Source organism: Neomonachus schauinslandi, chromosome 1, assembly GCF_002201575.2.
Source record: "Neomonachus schauinslandi chromosome 1, ASM220157v2, whole genome shotgun sequence".
NCBI lineage: Eukaryota > Metazoa > Chordata > Mammalia > Carnivora > Phocidae > Neomonachus > Neomonachus schauinslandi.
Window position 1 is genome coordinate 189,832,790 of NC_058403.1, and position 15,356 is coordinate 189,848,145.

At 45.9% G+C, this 15,356-nt stretch overlaps 1 protein-coding gene across 1 annotated transcript in view; it reads left to right on the forward strand.

Annotated features, from left to right (window-relative positions):
* Nucleotides 1-15,356, forward strand: part of IL17RD (interleukin 17 receptor D) — a 62,648-nt gene that overhangs the window by 28,401 nt on the left and 18,891 nt on the right. The window contains exon 2 of the mRNA XM_021695116.1: nucleotides 11,865-11,922. Coding sequence (XP_021550791.1) covers nucleotides 11,865-11,922 — 58 coding nt within the window. The remainder of the gene's footprint in view (nucleotides 1-11,864; nucleotides 11,923-15,356) is intronic.

Below are 15,356 nucleotides of genomic sequence, written 5' to 3' on the forward strand. Positions count from 1 at the left end.
GCACCCCGGTGCCCGCCCCAGCCTCCTGCCCACCACGCCTTGGGCAGCCATGCCTGTCTGGGGCTTTTCCTCCTCAGCACTCCTGTGAATTCACTGGCTCTGTGCCCCACAAAACAGGGCTACTCGCCTGAAGCTTGGCCTTGTATCGACCCAGCTCCTTCTTAGATTGAAGTCGTTTTAGCCAGAAACTTTGACCTCCCTTTTTTATTTTTGAAATACTTAGTCACTGCTTTGTTCTGGGTTTTTTTTTTTTTTCCTTCTGGTAAGTGTTTTACCATAACCTCATGACAAAATGTTACAGGCTTCTAATTTATTTCCCCCATATTGCTTTGATTTTGTAAACATCTCTCCATGGGAAGCCTAGTGAAGGGGACAATGTACATTGATTTCTTCCTATGGCCTGACCAAGAAAGTGCTGTGTGCCATTTTGCTTGCATCAGCCCTGTTGGAGAGGAGCCGGAACCCACCCCCAGGACCACTTCATCAGGGCGGAAGTGTGCCCCTAACCCCTGGGCCATTGCCTTGTCTGTCTCATACAAATCTGCTTTCTCATTTCCCCTCTATACCAATCTGTGCCAGGAGTCCTCAGAGAGGTATTATAGGGAGGCCTTCATTCCTGGGATGTCTGTACTGCCTCCTTTCACCCACGGGAAAGTTTATCTAAGTCTGAAATCAACCAAGACAGTGATTCTTCATTTTTACATCATTCTTTGCCCTCCTTCTCAGGATGACATTTTAGCTGTTCAAGGAATTTAAAACAAAGCTGAATATTTCTTGGCAAACACTATCATTTCCTGGCCTAAATCACCCAGTGATTTAATTGGTATGTCATTGTGTATGTGTGTGCTTTAATGGGAATTCCATGTGGTATCATTGGGAAATTAGGAGAGTCTTCTAGATTTATTGCTTATAGTTTAAGGGCAGACTGCTGGCTTCCATCCAAGAAGTGGGGAGACATAAAAGTTGCAAAGACCATTAGTGTCTGAGTATATTCTTCCGATTGCCTGCTATTTTGAAATTAGCTTGGCAAAAGGTAAAAATCAGAACCAGTAGTGACTTTACTCTTTTGAAACTTGTAAAGTTCATCAAAATAAACTTGTGGTGGACTTGGCATCACAGAAGTGCTCATGTCCTTTCTCTGTCTACCAACATCTTTTTGAAGCTTTGAAGTTTGGTATGTCTAGAATAGAAGTGAAAGCCATAGATTATTCTTCATTAAAAAAAAAAAAATGAAGTTTTAGATTATCCTCAACTGCAGCTCTTGGGCAAATATTTATTTATTTATTTTTGGGCAGATATTTAAAAACATGTCCAAAACCTAACCCAATTTTGTGTGTTGACCACAAACACCATAGACCGCCAAGGCAACTGATCAGGAGCAGGGGAAATCAGCTGTTCTCTCGATCTTCTGGATACCATGAGTACGGTAAAAAAAAAAAAAAAAGAAATAGCCACATTGTTTATTTTTTAACTTGATTCGGTGAAACTGACTTGACTGTAGACATGACTGTTGTCACTTGTGGTCTGAAAGGTGTTCTGTGTGTCCCACTTAATGGGCCGGTGCAGATAACAGCAGAAATAGTTGTGTTTTACGTTGCTACTTTGTAAAGTTCATGAGTCCCAACATCCTGAACGAAGTGTTCAATTACGGAGTTGTAACAAATACTGCCTGTGAAGGATTAGAGTTGAGGCATCAATCCAGAGTTCTATTGAGGTGATTACTCCCAACCACCTCCCTCTGCCATTTGAATTTTGCTTTTAATCACCAAAGTTTCCCTTGGATCACTGAACCACTCAGGGTGTCCTCTGTGCACCTGGTGTTAAGCTGTTGAGCTATGGATGAGGCAGGCTGGTGGGGGCCCCCAGTGGATTGCATGGGTCTCGAAGCTTCCTGAAATACTGCATGCACGCTTGTGTGTATGCACGTGGGCCACAGCCCTCACCAAATTCTCAGAGACCTCTGTGTCCCCACATGTGAAGCTGAGGCCCTCTGTTGAGATGGATGGAGGAGGAAATGTGAGGATTTTAGTGATGTTGGTCCTGGTGGTGAGAGTGTTGCTGAGAGAGGGATGGTGACAGTGGTGTTGTACCTGTGTAGCAACTCATACTTTCCCCTGGTTTCAGATGTGATCAGTGTTTGAAAGCCTGGGAATATCACTCAAACCTTCAGCATATCCTTGCATCTTGACACAATCTTGCGCCTCAGCCCATGAGCACGTGTGAAGGGGACCCCTGTGCTGACAGGGGTGCTGAGCTGGGTGTTGCATAGCCTGCGACTCACGTCTGAGCATCTTCATCTTTGTTCATGTTCACCTAGTTAATACCAGACCAGTGACACGGACCTGGTAAGCAGCAGGCACTCGATAAATGGGAATGGCATATTTGTAGGGGACCGGCTCTAGAAAATCACATTTGTTGACCTTTTCTGCAGAAAGGAAACTCTGCTCGATCAACAGAGTCTTGATACTGCTCTCAAGTAACTCGGATTCCCACCAGTCGGGCAGAACCAAGGCTGTTGAGATTTGAGTGTTTGGTGGGCTGGAGGAGTGGCTGAGGTGGGGAGGGGATTGGGGGGGGGATGGCAGGGGGGGGGGGGGGGGGGGGCGCGCAAGAGAGGCTTGTTCACATGCTTGTTAACATTTGAGGGTCTTTGACAAAGGAAGTCTAATGCCCTGCCCCGGTCAGCCTGCGATTGCCCCCCGGGAGGCCCCGTTGTGCACAGGAAGTCAGACACTAATGATGTTAGCGAGGGGACAAAGGCGCCCGGCCCGGGAAGGGCCTAATTGCTGTGTCCGGCTCCCAGGCGGCCGGCCTCAAGCTGGAGGGGGCTGGGCAGGATGCGCTAAGTGTTAACACCTGGAGCTGAGCTGCTGACTTCCTGGTGCTTTTTTTTTTCCTTCTGTGTGGCTGGGTGCGCACAGAGACAGACATACACACGTTCACAAATCCCAGCTGCATCTCAGGGGGACATTTTGGGATGGGGTATTGAAGAGACTAGATGGAAATGGTTCAGGCTGGAGGTCACACTGAATGGGGCAGGCTGAGAACCAGTTTTCCCATGAGCCCCCTTGATCTGCTCATGGGGCTTTGTGACTGGTGCTTCACCTCTGGGCTGGCCAATTCCCTCCCTTACTCCCAGGAAATTGGGGAAAGGCCAGACCTTGCAGAGAGGCAGATACATATTGGAAGAGGCACTGTTGCTTTGGCTTGAGACATTCTATTTAGAACTGATGGGAGAATGCTCCTGGGAAAAGAGAGGAGGGTCTTGACCATTGTTTTGAACCACCTGCGGTCTTGGGAGGTAGGATGGTGGCAGGATGAGGAGTGGTTGGGGACACCTGCCAGCGCCGAAGTGGGGTTGCGTTCGTGTATGTGTATGAATCCACGCCTAGAGGGGTCGGTTGGTGGAGCTGCATCCCAGGGAAGTGGGGAAACCCAGATGTACCTCCTCATTTCTAAGTGGCGTCTCTAGATTCTTCGTGTCTACACATGGCTTTGGATCCGGGACTGGTGAAGCCCTGGGTTTCCTCTGAGAGTTCTGGGAATGCCCCCAACTTATGTAAGAACGTTTCTGGGGGAAATTGGGTAAGGAATATTTCTCACAGGATTCTCCTGTGGGTTCTAGAAACCTTTTCCCCTGGACAACAATTCAAAGTGAAGACCCCCTGCCTTGGCCAGTAGCCCTGCCGGATGGTGTTAGCAGCTCACTTCCTGTGATGGCAAGCAACCGAGCTGGAGCCTGGGGTCCCTCCCATAGGCCAGCAATGGGAGGCAGCTGTGTGCACAGGTTGACTTCACTTGGATTTTTGCAGCCAGAGAACGAGAGAGTTTAAAAGGGATGCTTTTGAAGCCTGTCTCCTTCCTAGAGGAAGGGGGAAAAGCCACAAATAATTTTTGAAAAGGGGTCTAATATTGACTTGCTGCTTCCCACTGTTATTTTAAGGAGGTTTTTCTCTCTGAGACCACCATGTGGACAGAAATAATAGGCTGACAGAAGGGGTCGCCTTGCTTTCCGAGTGTAGCCTGTGATATTTCGATTAGCACTAAAACCTAAAAGGGCAGCCTTCCATAATTTCCAAATATGCGAAATCCACCTTGAAGGAAGCATATGTGTGGGGCACGCCGGGGACCTGCCTGGCCGGAGGAGGCTGGGTCCCCATGGCAACGTCACAATCCATTTCTGCAGGCATTTCTGCTGTAAAAGCAGAATTCCAGATGTGATACAGTATTTGGAGACTCTGTCCCCGGGCCTCAGAAACAGTATTTGAAGCGGCATAATTCAGTGCACGCTCTCTGTGTGGTCCTAAGCCTTTTTATTAGTAGTTTTGTTTTGATCCGAACATTTCCTCTGAGCTTAGGCATAACAATCATGTGTACAGCATTAAGTTTTCCCCTATTGTCTAATCGCTGTTTTGCCCTTGCAGGAAGATACTGTCTTGAGCTTCTGGAGTGAAGTTTTTATAACTACCTTTAACAGCTAAGTGGGTGCAAGCTGGTAGCCGGTTTGCTGGGTGGGTGTTTGGATGGTTGGTTGCTTGCTTCCTCTTCGTACCCAGTATTTACAGAAAACCAGCTAATCTGTGTCTGCGAAGTTGTCTGTGCGTGCTCTTGAAACTGCAGATGGGTTGACGGTTACCTTAAAGATGCCAGTTCTTTACCATGAGGTTCTCATTTGAGTGGATGGGAGTGGTGTGTGCAGCTGAGGGAAAAGGTCTGGCTCTCTAGCCAGAGGCATGTTTTATAGCTTGCTTTTTAACGTTTTGAGAATTGGAAAAATGGAACAATCCTGTCTATTTGTGAGTGTCAGCCATGGGAGAACACACAGCCCAGATCCTTAACAGACTTAATTGGAAAAAGTACTTGGGCTTTTTGCTTTGTGAAAACTAAGAAGGCTGCAGAGTTTTGTTTTGTTTTTAAACACAGGAGAAGAGTCAGCGGGGTGTGTGTGTGTGTGTGTGTTGATATCTCTGGGCTTTCACTGCATGTGTATATTCCAGTGGCAAAGCAATAAGAAAATTAAAGTCTGGAGCAGGGAAAGACATTTAAAAATACATTCCATTCCATTTAGGCCTGTTAGAAAAGTTGCTATTACAATATATAAACATATCAGATCTATACATTGTATACCTTAAACTTATACAATGTTATATGTCAATTCTATCTCAATTTAAAAAAAAAAAAGAAAAGTTGCTATCTGAGAAACAACTCCTATAAATGCCCTAACACATCTTTAGTGAATGGATTTCCTTGGGCATGAGGGGGGGGGAGGGGAGGAGGGGTAAAAAGCCACTTAGATGGAAACTAGAGCTCTCGGTTTGATAAGCAGAACACATGGTCACTTGGCATCAGTTGGCTCCATGTTAGAACTCAGAAACAATTGTCCCTTCAGCTTTCCTTTGGGGAGCGTGAAATTAGGAACATGTGTGTGCTGATTAGCAACATGTCAGAGATGAATCATGATTACGGCTTTGGTCTGGTACACAGGCGATGCTTTGGAGTAGTGATTTCCTACCTCCTCGAGCAAATCTCTCTAATTAGCTTAAGATCTCCGGGTCTTTTTGGGCCGACGCAGTAATTGCTGGTGGGAACACACCGGCGCTCCCCCAGAGCTCATGTGTTCCCTACTAGGCACCCAAGACCTCACCTCCCCAAATCAGACAGTGGGCACTCTTCGTTCCTGAAGTTGGTTGCATCGAGTTGGAAAGTGAGAGAGAACAGCTCCCGGAATGTGGAGAAGAATATCTTGAATAGATCCAGACCCAAGCTGGCTTTGTGATTTATTTGCCTTGTGTTTTGGGTTTGCCGGCATTCTCCTCAGCTTACATCACCTGGGGCTTCTCTGCTTTTTGCTGACTTCTTCCTCCCCTCTCCACCCCCACACTTTTTTTTTTTTTTTTTAGTTAAAGATTTGAACTGAAGTGGGATCTGACTTCATTTATGAGACCATCTGAACTGAACCTGTGCAGAATAAATTGACCCCATGTTCTCTCTCTTACCTTCACCATGTCCACTGGTCAGAGACAAAAATGTCAGGCCTGTTGTGCATTTTAAGCCTCACAGAGCTGCCTGCTATCTTTTACATCTCATTGACACACTGGAAACCCAAGGTGGAGGAAATGTTAGGGAAAATAGAAAGTGTAAGTTGGCCTTAGTTTTTTAAGTAGTGGCTCAATGTGCCTTTAAAAACCCATTATCTCAGTTCTTTCTGGTGGATGCTCTTGTTTAAATTTTCACCCAAACTCAGTTCACTAAAACATTACCAGCTTTCTCAGAGGTCCTTAACTGATTTGAAAGCAGTCTTGATTAGACCTTACTGTTTGGCCTGCCTTCCACTGGAAAGGGGGTTACTACAGTTAGCACAGTCCTTTTCAAAATGCATTTTTCCAAAATGGCAGCTAAGCTGTTTTGGAGCTGGATTGGAAATGTTGCTCTGGGAAGTTGGTGTCTTCAATGGGCTTAGAACCCCCAAGGCCCCTCAGGAAATGGGCCCTCAAATGGCCCCTCGTGGCTGCTCTGTGTGGGATCCCTGCCTGTGGCTGTCTTTGTGTCCAGGCCTTTGCTTTTTTGCCGTATGGGTGGAGCATGGTATGGGTTTTGAATTTTATTCCTTTAGAGCACTTATGGGTTATCGTCCCCTCCCCCTTTCCTGAGTAAAAGATGTTTTCTCCATTATGTTCCCATTTGCTTCTTCCGTCCCGGCTCACCATAGAGTGTTCATAGCAGAGCCCCAGGCACCTGGGGCTTGCTTTGCAGCTAGCATTGGAACAAATTAAAAGCTGCCCTAAGTGCAGCAAAGGGGGTTGGTTAATGAACTAAGAATGTGACAACCTGAGGCCACGGCATTGGCATTTATAGATTTTAGGTAACAGGCAACAAACAAGTATTCTTAATTGTAAGCTCATTAAATGTCAAAATGGGTATAGTAGCTAAAAGCTTAGAATTGTTTACTGAAAAACAGCTTCCAAAGCCATTGACCAGCTTTGTAAGTCGCATTTCTCTTAGTGTGAGTCCTGATTCCAAGCCCATAGATCACCCTGTCACACGAAGCTAGGTCCTCTTGGGTTCTTGGTGTGCATTACCTGGTTTCGTCATGAATTCATTTACTCAGGCAGAAAACTAATATTTACCAAAGGCTGACTATGGGCCAGGCCCAGGACTGTGGTGCAAGCTGGGTGGAGGATGAGGGCATAGGGGTGCTGCCCTGGTCACTTGGCCTTCAGTGTCTCCCCATCGGATCCAACCTGAGCACTCCCCAGAGATGGGGATCACTGGGTTGCCCAGTTCCCACCAAGACCATTCTGTGGTCTAGTGGTTAGTGCCCTTGTCACCTTGCCCTGACCTGTCCATCCAGCTGCTAGATCCCCCAGGTCTGGGTGCTGAGACTGATGATATCTGGAGATGCCCCTTCCTGTGAGCATTTCCCTTTTTACTTCACATACCCCCACGCTGCACAGCTCTCTCCTTGCTTATTAGGACAGGAGTCTTCCCAGGAATGGTGCCATCACTCTTTCAACGTGTCACATGCTGTGCAGAGAGCTTGGTACGTGTCATCTCACACAGTCCCACGCCGAGCTTTTCCAGGAAGTTTTATTCAAACACTTTATAGAGCTCAGGGAAATGAGGCTCAGGAAAGTTTAGAAGCTTGTCTCAGGTCACATAGCTTGAGAGGGGGAGATTTGAACACACATCTGTACAGCTCTAAAGCCCATTCTGTTAACCACTCTTCTACTCCAGATATGTCCAAGGCTAGCCCACAGAAGCCTATGTCTAGGATGGCAGAATCTGAAGCAGCTAGCTCTGATGGGTCAGTGTCCCATGTCTGCCTGCAGCCAGGGTGGGATAGAGTGTGGTGACAAGGGATCAGTCAGTCTGCCCTGGGTGTGGGGAGGGGCAAATGACAGCACATGGGCGAGTGTGACACTGAGATCCATTTCAACCATACTGCTGCTAAAAGTGTATGTATGTATTAGCTTTCAGTTGCTGCTGTAACAAATTACCACAATTTAGTGACTTAAAACAGCACAAATTCGTTATCTTGTAGTTGTTGAAGTCCGAATTTCAAAATGAGTCTGTGGGGCTAAACTCAAGATGTTGGCAGGGCTGGGTCCTTCTGGAGGCTCTAGGGGAGAACCAATTTTCCGCCTTTTCCAGCATCTAGAGACAGCCTACATTCCTTGGCTTATTAGCCCCTTCTATCTCCATCTTCAAATCCAGCAGTGTAGCATCTTTAAATCGATGTTGGTCTCTCTGCCTTCTACTTCTGTGGTCATTTCTCCTTCTCTGACCTTCCTGAATCCCACTTAGAAGGATCCTTGTGATTACATTTGGCTCATCAGGATAATCCAGAATAATTTTCCCATCTCAAGTTCCTTAAACTTAATCACATCTATGTAGTACTTTTTGCCGTCTGTGTAAAGTAGCACAGATTCTGGGGCTTGTGATGTGGACATGTTTTTTTGGGGGGGTATTATTCTGTCTACCACAAAGTATAAAGAAAACAGTAGTGCTTTGTGGGCTAGCCTGGGCACACCATTTCTGATAGGGTTTCCGAGGGCTGGGGAGCAGCAGGTGCATTATTTGGGTGTGAACTGAGGACAGCCTGGTGGAGCATCTGTCTGATGCATGTGCTGAGAAACCGGGCCCTGGACGACTTCCAAGAGTGAAAGGTCTTCCGGTGCACACGGGAGCAAGTCCTTGTCATGGAGCTGAGCTCTGTGCTCTGTTCCCTCTGAGCTCAAGGACCAGGCTTGGTCACAGGGTCTTTTAGTCTCTGATTTTCTGTGGAATCAGAAGTACCATTTTGCATGTACATTGGCAGAAGTGCCATGCCGGTCAAGTTGTGGGGATGGATTATCATACCCCCATCAAGTGAGTATGCAGGTGGATCTATGTGTCAGGGACACAGTGTGACGGAGCTACACTAAGGCAGAAAGCCTATGAAGGGAACAGGACCTGGCTGATGGGAAGGGCATTCTGGGATGTGGAAGTTCTCCAGAACATGTGCTGAGCCATAATGCAGTGCCTGGAGGAGTCTGGCAGGTCGGGAGGGAAGTGGCTGAGAAGAGAGGCAGGAACCACATCCGGAATGTTCTACGAGGGACAGGGAGCTGGTGATGGGCTTGAAACAGAAGAGTGTGGGCAGATTTACACATTAGGAGATCACCTTGGTGGCCAAAGCCCCTTAAGATTAGGACCCAGGTCTGGTTCAAGGCCAAGTGCCCAGCCCTGCAGGGCCTGGGTGCAGGTGGAATGCTCTGTGGGTAGTGAATCAATGCTGTATGCAAGCCTCACTGTCCTTTGAGGCCAGCTCACTGGGCCCCCTTCTGAACAGCTCTGCATGCAGCACAGACCTTATTTGGAGGGATTTAAGTTCTTGTCCGCAGGATAGAGCACATCTCACGATGCTGGGCTTCTTTCCACAATACATTGCTCATTGCAAGCGCCCAGTAAATACCTGTTAAAAACATGCTGCTATAGGGGTACCTGGCTGGCTCAGTCTGGACGGCCTGTGACTCTTGATCTTGGGGTTGTAAGTTCGAGCCCCACATTAAGTGTAGAGATTACTTAAAAATAAAAATCTTTAAAAGAAAAACATGCTACAGTAGAAATATGGGGAGAACAAGAACAAACTGAAAAGCTGACAGTCCTGCAAGTAAGGTGACTGGTCATTAGAGTCCTCCATGCCGGAGAGCATGCTATTAAATGCATTTCCTTTTTGAAAAGCGCTTCCTCTACAGGGCTTCACGTGATCCTCCTCAAACCCCTTTCCCAGGGGAAAGTCGTGCAAAGTATCTTTTTAGGAAGATAGTGGAGGAGGCTCAGACCAGGTGGAGTGAAGTGACCATGCCCATGGTCACCAGCAGGAGAATGGAAGGATTAAGGTACTTACCTTGGCCCCCTTGCATTTTTGTTTCCCTCCCATGATGTTCCCTTTTCCTCTCCCTTCTAGTCCAGTTATCCTTCCTTCTTTCAAGTTTCTGGGGGTGTGCTGTCCTCACCCTGGAATCATCCTTTGTGGGGTGCTGCGTGTGATACCTGTGGGCTGTATGCTTACTTATGGCTGGCTCTTCAGCCGAGCTACATACACCTTTAGGTCACACTAAGAGTTCTTGGAGGGTCAGGGTGTGATTTGAAATTCGGCTGTGTACATTACATGTGATCCACATCCCCATTAGTGTCCTTTGAAGGAATGAGTTACTTTGCTCTTGAGGATAGGGACAGTGGCTGTTTTGTTCACCACTGTACCTAGCATAATGTCTGGCTCGTAAGAGATGGTGAGTGATTTTCTATCCTGGGGCTTTGTAAGGGAGGAGAAGGGTGTGGTTTGGGTGTCTTGGGCATTTCCTAGGGGTTGTCCTGCTTGGTCGTGGTACCCCGCTCTTGGCCATCTGGAAGTTGGGCCTCCTCTAGTGGTATGCTAGAGGATTCTCCCTAAGGAATTATGGAGGCATTTAAGATTTCCATAAGAAAACCACCCTTTCCAAAGTGTTTCAGCTCAGGGTAGGAAATCCAGAATCCTGTGTATGTGGGAAAGGGAGGATGGAAGCAGGAAAGCTGGAGAAGGAAGGTACATCAGGAAGAAGGGGAGCCCCAGTAGATCATGGGCTAGTGTACCACGTTGATTTAGATTTCCTGTTAGTGCTTATTTCTCACTTGAATTAGAATTGTGGTGTGTGTGTGCGCATGCGTGCTTGTGTGCATCCCTTTCTGCACAGCTGTGCTTTCCTGAGGTCCATGTTTATCCGAGCTCAGGGATAGAGTTTCACTGGGCATAGCTGGCTTCAAGATAAGCAGCGTGAACATGCCTCCAGCATATAGATGTGATGGGGTTGTGGCCTGAGACCCTGGGCTCCATCAGAAGGGTTCTGCACATTGTGTCTCGGTGTGACAATTGCCCATTAAATACTGGGCTGCCAGAATATGGTTTTCCCCCAGCATCCCCTTGGTTGAGTGGAAACTTTAGTGGTGTGGTTAGAATATTTTCCCATCATTTAGCATTTCAGAATTAACTGTTTTGGAGAATTCTGCAATTAATGCTGAATGGCACATTTGCCGATTATTACAGAAACAGTTAAACCAGAGTCGGCGGATCTGTAGCTGCTCTTTCCCATGATGGATAAGTGGTGGGTTAGGAAAAGGCGGGGCAATGGGAGGATTCCGGTGCTCCCTCTGTGGATGCTGTAATTAAAGTGGGGAGTCTGGCGGAGTTGTTATCCCTGCTATGAAGAGTGCAGATGGCTAACGGCCACATCACCAAAAGTTAGTTAGGCCTTTTAAAGTCTTTTTTCTTTTTCTTTTATGACCCACCCTATATATTCCAAGCATAGGTATGGATACAGTGAAGAATTTTCTCATTAAAAGTAATGGCTTATTCCCACAATCATTCCCAGTCTCGGAATGAGAAACCTGTTTCCTTAGACTTGAGGAATTGCCTATCTGTCGTGGCTTAATAGAGCTTTTGGACGAGAGTGTCTGGTAGGCAAATTTTATAACCAATCAGTGCTCAAAGCGGATCCAACTGGAAGGGCTCCAGCTGGCAGCTCATGGTCTCTCTCCCAATTTTACTGTTAATGAATTATTATTTAACCCTCAAACACAGAACAGCATGCTCCTTTTGTCTTGGGGGGAAGTGAGTGCTCATGATGCTCTTGGCCTGGAAGTTAGGAATCTCCTGGGCTGGAGGGAGGTTGGCAGCCAGTGGGGGAGAAGGGGCACAGGGTGGGTGGGAAGAGTGGTAGATATTGCTCAGCATCTGGCATGACCCTGGGTCTTCGCAATCTTGTGTGCATTTTGACTCTATGGGGATGTATGTTGGAAAAGCACATTGGCTTCTCTCCTCATCATGTTCTCTTGTTTTCCCACAGGGAGTGGGGCCGGCCAGCAGAAACAGCGGGCTGCACAACATCACCTTCAGATATGACAGTAAGTAACTGGCTTCACTGCCGAAGAATGGAGCCCTTTCAGTGATCTACAGCTTACATAGTCATGCTTAATCAAGGACACTGCAGGTCCTGGGGCTGAGGAATTTTCTGAACCTGCTCAGGTTTATCAATAGAACTAACATGGCTCAGTCTCAATTAAGCCACTCAAGTATTTGGGAGCTTGAATAGGTCAAGTGTCCTCCATAGTGTTGGGAGAAGTTGTGTATGGAGACTTCCCCTGATGTCTTCAAGATATAACCATGTCCTTAAGAACAAAGGCAGATGCCTGTAGGGGCTCAGCAGGGGACCAATGAGTGAAGCTACTCAAGTGCAAGGATGCTAGGGAACGGTAGGGACTGTGGCAAACTGGACAGCCCAGGTCTGGCTTCTCCATTCCAGCTCCTTGTGGTCTTGCCCCTGAGGGTAGCCAGATGTGATTTGCAAGAAGAAAGAGACATTGGCATTTTTTGTTTGTTTGTTTGAACATTTTTTTTTTTTAAGATTTATTTATTTATTTGAGAGAGCGAGAATGAGAGAGAGTACATGAGAGGGGGGAGGGTCAGAGGGAGAAGCAGGCTCCTCGCTGAGCAGGGAGCCCGATGCGGGACTCGATTCCGGGACTCCAGGATCATGACCTGAGCCGAAGGCAGTCGCTTAACCAACTGAGCCACCCAGGTGCCCTGTTTGAACATTTTTTAATATTGGCATCTATTTAAACATGTTCACAAGCACAGAGTGGGCCAAGTGAATGTGTGTCCCAGATTGGCCCATGGGTCTCCAGTTGGCCATCTCCGTAGGCCTGGGTTCCAACTCCTGTGCCCTACCTGTCAGCTGTGAGCTATGGCAGGCCACCTGACTTCTCTAAGCCTCAGCTTGCAAGGCCTGTAAAATAAAGATTAGTTTCTTCCTGAGCATCATGTTGAGGTTTTAATGAGGTAATGCTTTTAACTGCTCAACTTAGTTGGCCTGTGATGTGCACTCAGTAATTGATATCTGCCAATAGTAGAAGTCATTCCAACCGGAATTGGAATACAGCATCTTTTAGGCCCTTTCTCTCAAGGAAGTGTGGCTTTATCTGGCTGAGTTGTTTCCTAAGGGCAGGGTGGGGTGCTTTTTTCTGATTAAGCATATAGAATTCCCCCTCAGCAGCTGCTTTCATGCTAAGAAGGTAATTATATAGAATTGTGAGCATTTTAGCCTTATGAGCCATAATTTATACGTAAAAATGTTAACAAGAGAGAGCTTGACTCCTGTTCAGTAACTCCTGACATTTGATTCATCTCTTGGAGAGGATTATGAATCCATGTAAGTAATGGCTGTGGGTCACAGTGAGGCCTCTGAAATGATCTTGCTAAAGCAAGATTTTTGAGGTCCTGTATACAATCTAATAATTTTAAGATACAAATATGTGTGTCAAATTTATGCCCACAGTTGCTGACGTGAGTACTTTAAGTTAACCAATGAGGACTTATATTTGAAACAGATATTTCATGTTCGTGGTGTGTGCATGTTCTCTGGGTAAATGTTACAAAGCTAATGAAAGATTTGCAAGTCCATGATACTTAACTCAGCTAAGTAAAGACATGTGTTAGAGATCTCTCTTTGAGTTACAAAGTTAATTTCTAATATATGCTCTTGGTCCTGGCAGATCTTGTATTACATTCAAGAGTTCAAAATTTTCTGGTCAGCTGCAAACAAGTATTTGCAGCTCTAATTTAATATGGGGTTTTGTGAAAGAGGATCTGTACCTGTAAAACTTAAAAGTATCTTATTGTTTTCTTCATGGGACTAAATATTTGGCCCACATGCTTGATGCCTGTCTCTTAGTCATTATTTTCTTTCTTATTCTTCAGCATTTAATTAGAATTTAATTCTCAACTCGAATTGACTCCCGAGACATCTGAAGCTCGGTTGCATTTTGGCAGAATGTCATTTGGGCATAATTTTTTGGTAACCAGAATCCAAAATGTTAGAGTTCCTAATAATTGGATCCAGGTTTGTGTAAAAAATTTATTCATTGTTTTCCATTAAAAAGATATTTCTTTCTCTCTTCCACAAGGAAGTTTCTGTTATTGCTCTGTTGACTGGTTACCAGTTCTGTTTGAAATAGCTAAGAACAAATTACCAAGTTTTCACCAAAACAAAACTATAAAATCTTATTTTTCTACTCCTTTGTCATTGGATGTTACAAAGAAAGAAAATGTCTTGCCATTAAGTCAAAAGTGAATTTCATAGGTCTCCATGTCTCCTTTCATGTTGCATTTCTCGTTTCTTCTTCAGGCTCTGAGGGGGTAATGCCTGAGTAGGTTTTGTAATACATTTTCTTAATTCTTAGACTTTATATTTGCATAATTATATTTACAGAAACCTGGAGAGTGCTAATTTTGGCATTAGGAATGAACAGAGGAAAAAAAAACATGATTTGCTCTTATTCGTGCATCTTTTCCTAAAAGCTGGAAATGTTTGAACCTGGGGCACCTGGGAGGCTCGGTCAGTTAAGGGTCTGACTTTGGCTCAGGTCATGATCTCAGGTCCTGGGATTGAGCCCCACATCAGGTTCCCTGCTTAGTGGGGAGTCCGCTTCTCCCTCTCCCTCTGCCCCTGCCTTGCTCATGCTCTCTCTCTCAAATAAATAAATAAAATCTAAAAAAAAAAAAAAAAAAGTTTGAACTTGACGAGTATGATGGGATCTTGTCTTTTTTTTTTTTTTTTTTTTTTAATATTGGGAAGCTAGTTTCAGCCAGGATTTTTTGCAGGCTGACTACCTCTGATTCAGAACTTATTATGGTAATAATCTCTGTGCTGAGGATAGAATGGCAAGAGCCATGCATGAGCCATCCGAGGCTGCTTTCTGTCCTGACCCGGGGCTGGTCAGCAGTGGAATCCGAAGCCACCCAGCTGGTCTCTTAGCTGCAAAACATTTCCTCATTTGTACAATGTGGGTGTTAAACCAGATATTTAAAGAAAATTTTTTCTTCTGCACCCAGAGAACACATGTTAAATGTTTCGATAGTTTTCATTAGATGTAGAATTTGGTTTTATTGATTACTAATATCTTTTCTTTTTCTTTTTATAAAGATTTTATTTATTTATTTGACACAGAGAGAGAGAGCCGGAACACAAGCAGGGGGAGTGGGAGAGGGAGAAGCAGACTCCCCGCTGAGCAACGTGGGGCTCGATTCCAGGACCCCGGGATCATGACCTGAGCCGAAGGCAGACGCTTAACGACTGAGCCACCCAGGCGCCCCCCTAACATCTTTTCAAAAGAAGTAATATTGAAATGTAGAGGTGGCTGCTTTATAAGCAGATGGAGTTTATGGAATGGGGTCCACCTAGAGCAGTTAGGCAAGAAAGCAGGGCCCAAGGCAGTGTGGGAGCTGGGAGTTACCAAAGTGGGGGGGGCTGCCTTGTAGTGCGTGTGTGTTGAACTGTAGT